Source organism: Nicotiana sylvestris, chromosome 1 (genome assembly GCF_000393655.2).
Source record: "Nicotiana sylvestris chromosome 1, ASM39365v2, whole genome shotgun sequence".
NCBI classification, from domain to species: domain Eukaryota; kingdom Viridiplantae; phylum Streptophyta; class Magnoliopsida; order Solanales; family Solanaceae; genus Nicotiana; species Nicotiana sylvestris.
Window position 1 is genome coordinate 171,026,139 of NC_091057.1, and position 10,148 is coordinate 171,036,286.

Consider the following 10,148-nt stretch of genomic DNA (forward strand, 5'->3'; position numbering starts at 1 on the left):
GAAAAATGAGCCCCACGCGTGGTGGGGTTCGAGGCTTGTGTTCCCCATGTGTCATGGACTCGGTTTATTATGGGCTAGGTCCGAAAATTAGGCCTAAAACCGGGTATTTTGAACCCAAATATTATTCTTTTTCTCGGACCCGATTAAGGACACGACGTTGCTTAACTAGTCCTATGCAAACAACATAATTACCAAAAATAAGACTAATATTTAAACAAAACTATATCTTTTTAAATATTTTTTCATGATTTAAAATAGCTACAAAAATATTAATAAAACTATTTTTTTGTAATTTTCGTTTTTATATATAAAGATAAAATATGAAGTAATATTTTTTGTATTTTTCAAAATTATAATGACTACAAAACTTTAATAGAATTATATTTTTTGTAATTTTCGAATTTATATAAAATACCAAAATAAAGTACAATTTTTGTATTTTTTCAAATTTATGAGAAATACATAAACTAAAATTTATATATGTATTTTTGTGATTTTTTCTTTTTTGCAACGAAATAAAGTAAAAATAGTTAAAATGGCTATATTAGACCTAATTACATATTTATGCTAAAAAAAGTGTGAAAATCCTCGGGGAGGGTCAAAAATCACGTGCTTACAGTCCGCACAAAAACGACCGCGGCAACACAAGCTTTCCTCTGCAGTGACAGGCTTTGGTATTTTGACCATACCTTTTGCTACATATGTCTAAATTGCTATATCTTTACATTTATGGAAACTAGACACAAAGAGCTACAACTTTTGTTTTTGAATCATCTCAAATTTCCTTGTAAATCAAAAGATATGAACTTCCGAACTAGGACCAGTGAAATGTTTCCCCACCGCGGCCGCACAGCATTTTGTGCGGTTCGCACAACACCTACCACGGCCGCACTTCATTTTGTGCGGTCCGCATAGCACATACCACGGCTGCACTTCTTTTTGTGCGGACCGCGCGGGTGGGTTCCGAGGCCTACAACCCTTCTAGACCTGCTACAACTATGATTTTCGGCCTAAAACATCCCGGAACCTACCCGGAACTCCCGAAACTTCAAACCAACTATACCAACACATCCCATGACATCGGTAAAACTTGTTCATAACTTTGGAATGCTCACAACAACATCAATCACCAATTTAACATAGGATTCAAGCCTAAGAACTCTAAGAACTCTTAAATTATGTTTTCGATCAAAACGTTTATCAAATCTCGTCCAAATGACCTAAAAATTTTCACACATATCCCAAATGACACAACGAAGCTATTGTTACTCTCGGAATTCCATTCCGACCCCTATATCAAAATCTCGCCTATCAACCGGAACCACCAAAATATCAACTTCGTCAATTTAAGCTTAAATCTTCTCTACAACTCCAAAACCCATTCTAATCGCGCCCATAAGTCAAAAATTACCTAACGGAGCTAACAACATCATAAAAATTTCAATCCGAGATCATATACAAGCAAATCAAATATTGGTCAAACCTTTCAAGTTCAAGCTTTAAACTGAGAATTGTTCTTCCAAGTTTATTCCGATTATCCTAAAAACTAAAACTAATGATTTACATAAGTCATATTACATCACACGGGGCAAGTCATGCAGGAGAACTGGCGAGCAAAATGCAAAAGCTCAAAACGACCGGTATCGTTACAGCCTTAATGAGTGTGGTCTTCAAGATACAGGTGTCACAGGGTCTATATATACATGGTGTGATAACAGAGATCCTCCCACAACTATATGGAAGAGATTGGATAGACTTGCCTACAATAGCGCATGGTTTGATACTATATCCAACACCTCAGTTACTCACCTCTCTAGAGCATTCTTTGACCATGCCCCTCTGCTTGTCAAAATGAGTAATGAGGTTACTAGCCATATCAAATATTTCAAATTCCTTAATTTTTGGGCTGAACACCAAGACTACACCAAGGTAGTAAAGGATGACTAGGAAGAAGCTGTGTATGGGAACCCTATATATACACTCCATCAGAAAATTAAAAATATGTGTAAAGCCCTTAGTGTGTGGTCCAGACATGCCTTTGGGGATATCTATGAGATTCCCAAAAAATTGGAAGCAGAAATGAGAACCTTGGAGGATAATTGTGTTAACGATAATTCCTCTGAGAATAGAAGTGCCCCCTCTAGATGTAGAGCTGAATTCAATAAATACTACAAGATCCAAGAGAGTATTCTGAGGCAAAAAAGCTAGGGACAAATGGTTTAAAGAAGGCGATGCCAACACTGCTTGCTTTCATGGTGTGATAAAAGAAAGGAGAAGAAGACTGACCATCACTAAGATAATGGATGACCAAAACCATTGGCTGGAAGGAAATGATATTATTGCAGAAGCAGCTGTAAGGCACTTTCAAGGGATGTTCACTCAGGAAGCTCACACCAATAATTACAATGCTCTTGACTGTATAGAGAGGTGCATCACTGATGAAGACAACAACATGCTTAAGGCAATTCCTACTATGTTTGAAAATAAAGAAGCTGTGTTTAATATAGACAAGGACAGTGCCCCAGGGCTAGATGGACTGAGTGGCTATTTTTATTAATCTGCCTGGGATATTATATGCAATAATCTTCATAAGGCAGTGGAATCCTTCTTGCAAGGTGCAAAACTCCCAAAGTTCTTCACTTACACTTGCTTAGTAATGATTCCCAAAATAGATCACCCTAAAAAATTCTCAGATCTCAGACCCATAAGCCTTTGCAATACCTCTAGAAAAATCATCTCAAAAATCCTTAATAGCAGAATTTCAAATATCCTCCCAAAGCTTATATCGAGAAATCAATCAGGCTTTATAAAAGGGAGAGTTATTACTGAAAATATCCTATTGGCCCAGGAAATCATAAATGATATTAAGAAGCCTGCTCGAGGTGGAAATGTAGTTATTAAGTTTGATATGACTAAAGCTTACGACAGGGTCTCATGGGAATTCCTCTACATGGTGCTTAAAAAGTTTGGCTTCTGTGAGTGGTGGATTCATCTTATTCCCAATTTCATGTCTAATAATTTGTACTCTATTATTGTAAACAGAGGAAGGCATGGTTTCTTTAAATCTACCATAGGACTAAGATAAGGTGATCCATTCTCACCATCTCTTTTCATCATCCTTTCCAAAATGCTAAATAATCTTCATGATAGACAAGGTTACAAAGGATTCAACATGAGTGCCAATGGTCCCAAAATAAATCCCCTTTATTTTGCTGATGATACTATCCTATTTTGCAATGGTAGCAAAAGAACCCTTGAAATGGTTTTAAAAACCCTTGAAACATATGACAAAATTTAGGGCCAGCTCATAAATAAGGAGAAAAGTTGCTTTGTCATAGCTGACAATACCAATGCTGCTACCATCAATAGACTAAGGACTATTACTGGCATGAACCACCAACAATTCCCCATTAAGTACCTTGGGTGCCTTCTTATAACAGGAAGAAAGAAAATTTGATATTACTCTGATATAGTCAACAAGATTATCAAGAAGATTAGAGGTTGGCAAACAAAGTTCCTATCTATAGGTGGAAGAGCAATTTTGATAAGATGTGTTACTGGCCTTACCAGTACACCTTCTTGCTGCTACACCCCCCCCCCAAAGGTACCATTGATATCATAGAAAATATATAGCAAGGTTCTTTTGGTCCGGGAATGATACAGGGGGTAAATATCATTGGGCCTCTTGGAACAATCTATGATATCCTTATAATGAAGTAGGTGCCAATTTTAGATCTTTATCTGACATTTGTGATGCTTTCCAAAGCAAGAAATGATGGACATTGAGAACCACAAACTCTCTCTGGAAAGAATTCATGCAAAAAAAATATTTCTACAACTGCCACCCTTCTAATGCTAAATGGACCTCTGGCCAATCTCAGAGCTGGAAAACTCTGTGCAGTATTAAGGAAGAAGTGTATTACAACATTATCTGGAACATTGGTAAAGGAGATGTGTCATTTTGGTATGACAATTGGTAAAAATTAGGACCTCTCCACCTTATTCTTCAAGACACTAACACTCAAAACTAGATTAGAGTTAATGAGGTCCTCATTGATGGGATTTGGATCTCGGACAGACTTCATGTGCAACCAGATGAAGATACTAAGAGGAGGATCAATAGTCTGAGCATCAAACTACGCAGAAATAGAATGGACAAAGCCATATGAATGTCAACCAACACAGGGCAATTTACTGTGGGCTCTGCCTGGGAAAACTGTAGACAAAGGAAGGAAGTAAACAATTTTAATAGTGGAGTTTGGCACAAAGAAGTCCCTTTCCTCACTTGGAGAGCTATACATGTGTCTACAGAGGATAGAATTGCAATATTTGGAATTGAGATTGATCCTAATTGCCATTGTTGCAACAATAATAGCCAAAATGCCACAATCGAGAATGTAGATCATCTTTTCTGCCTGGGAGAACATGCAAAAAAGATTTGGAGATTCTTTGTTGGCCCACTGGGCATAGACTATAATAACATGAACCTTAAAATGCTCCTTCTCAAATGGTGGAACTTCAAGGCTCGCAATTGCATTGCAAAACTCATTACTAGAATTCTCCCTCTTATAATTTGCTGGGAGTTATGGAAGTCAAGATGTAGCAAGAAATTTGAGAACATTAGGACATCATTTCACAAAACCAAAACTAATATTTTGTTTACTCTTGTGCAGATATTAAACAACAGATTTGGCAGAGCAAGAATAGGAGATGATTGGAAATCAATATGTTTGGCATGTGAAGCACTAATTGAACAAAGGATATCCAAAATTTTCAAATGGATCAAACCCCCACCCCAAACAGTTAAACTTAATAGTGATGAGAGTTGTATTCAAGGAATGTGTGGATGTGAAGGCCTGGTCAGGAATATGCAAGGAATAGTTATTTTTGCCTACTCTATTCCCCTAGGACCAGGGACTAGCAATTTCGCAGAAGCAGCAGCAATGCTCTTTGGAATCAAGTGGTGTGCAGCAAATGGCTAGGGACTATCTTTGGGAGAAACAGATTCAATGCTCCTTACAAAATGCATCAGAAGAGAGTGGAAAGTCCCTTGGAAGATAGAGAACATCATCATAGAGATTCAGGATATAGTTGAAGAGCATGGATTTGTTATCAACCATTATTTTAGAGAAGCAAACAAACTTGCAGATAAACTAGCAAGTCTAAGCCACAATAGCGATATAATCCATGTCTTCAACTCTTTTGCTGACCTCCCTAATCAAGTCAAAGAACTCGTTAACATGGATAGATGCGATCTACCATCATTTAGGATCAAAATAGCCAAACCAGGGCATGTCATATATGACCCGCCATAATTTTTTTGTATAGCTAACTCCAATTTTGGTTAGATTAACTCCAGTAGTTTCACCTCAATGATCATGTACAAAGTTTGGGATGCCAAACTCAAATTGTAACTTTTTGCACATAAATGATCAATGGAGACAATGTTTTAACCCAAAAAAAAACTAGCCCAACTCAACTTGTGCAACTTATTTTTGATCTATCTTGATCAGATCAGTCCGAAAAAGGCCATTTGCATAAAATTAGCCCCCGAAATATATTTTAATGAGAGATCCAATTCAATACCAAAACCGATGGATGATTTCGAGTAACCAACTTGTGAGAATTAAAGACACAAAATTGCTTTGTGGTTGACAAAATACATACTTACACATACAAACTAATGTATTAGCTGACAAAATCATTAACTAGTTATGTTTTCACCGACTAAGTTGAAAAGATAAAGGTGAATGAGGCAGGCACTATTAAATTATAAAAAATTATAAAAAAATAAATGCAATAGCTAAGCCATGAGTAGGAGGAGTTATTGATCATGCAATACAAAGAATATTGTTTTCTTCTCCTCTGAAACTCCTGATATTTTAAAAGATAGATTTCTAATATTAAAAAAAATCGATCTTTCTGTAATTGCAAGACATTTGCTATTGTGTCAGCTCTTCTATAAAAAAGAATCATTGTCTACAATTCAGTGCAACCTTTAATTAATTAGAAGTTGTATGCCCATTTAAATTGCTTGAGCTTAGCAAGTTGCAAATGGATCGTAGCAATTTCGTTGCTTCTAGCTTGCTCAACTACTAAAATGTTGAAGACATTATTGTTAATGTTATTTTTCGCTCCTTTTCTTAGTTTCCGGTTTTTTTAACATCTCAATTAGATTTTATTCTTTCAGTAGACAAATTCCGTTCTTTCTGCAAGTGATTATGTGTCTATCTTATAAGTTCAAATATTTAAGTGAATAGTACTATTTCTGAAAGTTGGGAGTAAGATGCAAATTCTTTTAACTCGCAAGAAAGAGCTCGTGGATCAAACGCTGCAAATTCTTTCACAAGTTTCAAGCTTAAAGAAATCGAGTTCAAATTCAAGAAATTAAGTTCAAGCTCGAGAACGAAGAACAAATCAAGTTCAAGCTCAAGAACGAAGAACAAATCAAGGTTCAAGGAGTGCGAGTTAAGATCAAAGTTTGTGCTAGTTGAATTCAACATCATCGTTCGTGGCAACAAATATAGATTCAAGATCAAGCTCAAAAGCCCTTGAATTTATTTACTATTGTAAAGAAGAATCAGAGGATTCATAGAGATTGTACACTCAAATATTCGAAATCAAATACTACAATTGTTGCAATATTTTTTCGTTCTTGATTTTATTTTCTCGACACAAATTTATTATCTACAGTTCAGTTAACAATTTCTCTTGGAGGAAAACGAAAAGCGAAAGGTTATTGGAATTGAACAAACAAGAGAAAATTACATTCTATGGATAATTTTTTAAAAAAATATGGGAGTTGGACGAACAAAAGGAAGAAAACTATTTTTCAGGAAAAAAAAAATTTTTTACCTCCTAGAGCAAAGGTTAACACCTTATTTATTTTAAATAAATATCATTTAAAAAATTATATTCTATAGATACCTTTTAATGTTTATAGCAAAATATCTAATTTTGGTTATCTCCTACTCCTAAGCCACTAAATACGCTATACAGTTACAATATTTTCTTTCTGTCTATTTTGATACAACTTTTACCTCAGATATCTCATAAAGAGCTCTCTAATTCCTTCACCCACCATCACCATTAACTGAAGGATCAATTTATCAACAATTATTAACCAAACTAAACAATCTAATCCAGTTATTTGCAGTGAAAGGATTAAACCCTAAACCCTTCCGTTGAAATAATAATTGCAGAAGAAATCCTTACCTCTCCCTGTTCACATAGCTATGGCGAAGAACAGAAACAAGAATAAGAAAAATGGTCGTGCGGCTATGGATGTCTCCTCTGACAAGACGGTCACGGGTCCCAAAGCAGTGTTAGTAATTTTTGCAACCGAAATTGAATCCAAAAGAGATGAAGCCTCCGATCGACGACGCCGTGTGAACAGTGAGATTCAGGGTTTTTGTTCGACGGCGGATTCACCGAAAATTAGGGTTTGTTCTTGAACAAAGACGACGGAGTTTGGGGCTGAGCAACTTGATTTTCTGTTAATATCTTTTAATGTTTTTCAACGTTTCACGTTGTATTTTCATGTATTTCGTTGTCTTTTTTTTCATTGTAATTTAATGTATCTCGTTGTATTCCATGCATTTCGTATTCACTGTCTTTTTTTCTCGTTGTATTTCAATGTATCCTGCTGTATTCTATGTATTTCATTGTATTCACTGTCTCGCTACCATGAATGTATTCTGTAGACATGTAATTTTTGACCCGCACAGTTTTTAAAGTTAGTTTTAGTATTTTTATGTTTTAAAATATCTACTTGAGTTATTATATAATTTTAGCCTATTTTATTTTAATTTCAAATCATAAAAAAATTAAAAAAAAAGAAAAAAAAAGAAGAAGTTTCAATTTATCTTATTATATATGTTTGTTTTTATTTTTATTTATTTAAGTTCATTTGTATTTTTATGGTAGTATTATGCTAAGTTTGCCATGGTTTTTATATTTTTATTTTTAGTATAATCCTTGATAAAATACAAAAAATAATAAATATATATAGTTTCATGTTTTACCTTATTTCTATTTAGTTTAGGTTATTAATATTTTTGTAGCCATATATTTTGTTTTTACTATGATTTTCACTCTTATTTTTAATTTATATAAAATATGATATATTAAAAATTTATATAATTTCATATTATCATATAGTTTATTTAATTAATTGGAATTAGTTTAGTTTTAGTTTAAAAGATTGAGTTTGTTATTTAATGGACTTTAAGAATTGAAAAGGTACAAATTTGAAGCCCCATTTTTACACAAGAGGAAGCCCAAACCAAGCCCAATACCAAGCCCAATACCAGCCGGCCAACCCATGACCCACCCCATTTTCTAGTGCAAATCATAGCCTTTGATTGGATTTAATCCAATGGTCCACATATATCCTCACCATCATATAAAAGCTATATATTTCTCTAACCCTAAACCTAAAGACCCCAACCCAAACAGCGCCCCCTCTTCACGCGCCTCTGCCTGCCTCTAAACTCGCCGGAACTCGTCCAAACCCGGCGAGGTCACTCGGTGGTCCCCCTCTCCTCTCATTTCCTTCTTCCACGATCACACACTCCGTAAAGCCTCATCGTATCCATTAGATTCACGTGTTTTCCTTTCTTTTTCGTTCGATTTGAAGCAAATCCGAGACCCTTGAATAAATCTTGGAGAAATAGGAACCGTTGGATGAAGGTTTTTGTCCAAAGTCTCCATTTTTCCAATTTTTGTTGGTGAAAGGGGATTTTTGAATTTTATTTTGAGGGCAAATTCGGGTTTTGGGGTGTTTCTTGTCGAAGGAGGAGAGAAGTTTCGAGGGAGAGCTATATATTTAAGGTTTTTGGACAGAATTTTCGGACAGAAAAGATAGAGGAAGAATTAGGGTTCTTTCAGTTTCTTTTGAGATTTTCTGTTTGGTTTTGCATTCAAAAAAAAAAAAATACAAAATAGTTTGAGTTCGATTTTTGTTCAAGTATCGTTCCATTTCAAAAATCAGAAATTACCTCAATAAAATATATTTTAGTTTCTTCTTTTGATCGTGTTGTTCAAAAATGGACCTCGATTGAAGTTTGGTTCTGAGTTCGCCCCCGAGGTCGAGTTTGCCGTTTGAGCTTTGTTTCTGGTTCGTTGCTCCTGGCGATTTACTATCATTTATTTCAAGTTTCAGTTACAGAATCGGCTTGTATTTGCATCCCTCCGCGAAATATATATTGAAAGCAATCTTGTCATCTAAGGTTCATTCTCCTTCCTCTTATTTCTGTTTTGGTTTGGATCAAAGTATGATAAGAGCCGGGATTTAAAAATGTTTAACAACTGCGTGAATCTTTTCAATATTTTGAGCTCGTATTTGCGTTTGAATTTGCTTGTGAATCTGCGATGCACTTCCCTGGCAGTTTGAACCTTTGTTTTATATGTTTGGTTAAAATTGAGTGTGAAACGAAATGTATATTTGAGTCGATTTGCTGAAGATGTCCTCTGTTTTCCGTTGCCTCTGTTGGCCCTGTTGAATATTCAAGAGACATATTTTGAATCACTGTTAAGCCTCAATTGATTTGAGTCCTTTTAAACGTGCCTTGATTCTGTTTTTCGTCTCGTTTATGTGTTGGGATTATGAAGGGAGTATACTAGCTTGAGCATCTATATTTTAGCATGAGTTTTGATGTTACCAGATTGTCCAAATATTTCCTTGCCATGACTCCTGATTTTGTTAGCTTGCGATAGTTTATGCTTATCTTGGGTATCAAGGATTTGTTGGTATTCATTAGTAAAGCTTGAATATGATGGAATTCTCACTTTAAAAGTTAACTTAGTTTTTTTGTGCTTACCCGTGATTCTTACTAGCATTCTGTCTGTTTGAGTAAAATCGAGGGGGCAATTAAGGGAATGTTTTGAATCCTCTGTTCATTATTCACTACGTTGTTTTGATTCATGATTTTAAAGTATGTCATGTTCTGTTCGTTCCATTCTTCTCTTAGCAGCCTGAATAGTTGATCAACTATATCGCTTTAAAGTCGATTTTCCGGGAATAATAAATGAGCTTCCTTGTTCTTGAGTGATTTAGTTTCTTTCGCCAAGTCTAAGTTATTTGCTCTTCGAATTTTGTCAGTTCTTTAACCATGGGTTCTCGTATTAAGCACATGAGACATTGGACT

General features: G+C 35.2%; 1 protein-coding gene across 1 annotated transcript; it reads left to right on the top strand.

Annotated features, from left to right (window-relative positions):
- The first annotated feature begins 4,169 nt into the window (after positions 1 to 4,169).
- LOC138877025 (uncharacterized) lies at positions 4,170 to 4,982 on the top strand. Its single transcript, XM_070156418.1, has one exon. The coding sequence runs from the start codon at positions 4,170 to 4,172 to the stop codon at positions 4,980 to 4,982; it is 813 nt and encodes a 270-aa protein (XP_070012519.1).
- The last annotated feature ends 5,166 nt before the right edge of the window (positions 4,983 to 10,148 follow it).

Bases quoted from the DNA above. Each gene is read 5' to 3' on its own strand.
- LOC138877025 (XM_070156418.1), top strand. From the start codon at position 4,170: ATGTCAACCAACACAGGGCAATTTACTGTGGGCTCTGCCTGGGAAAAC.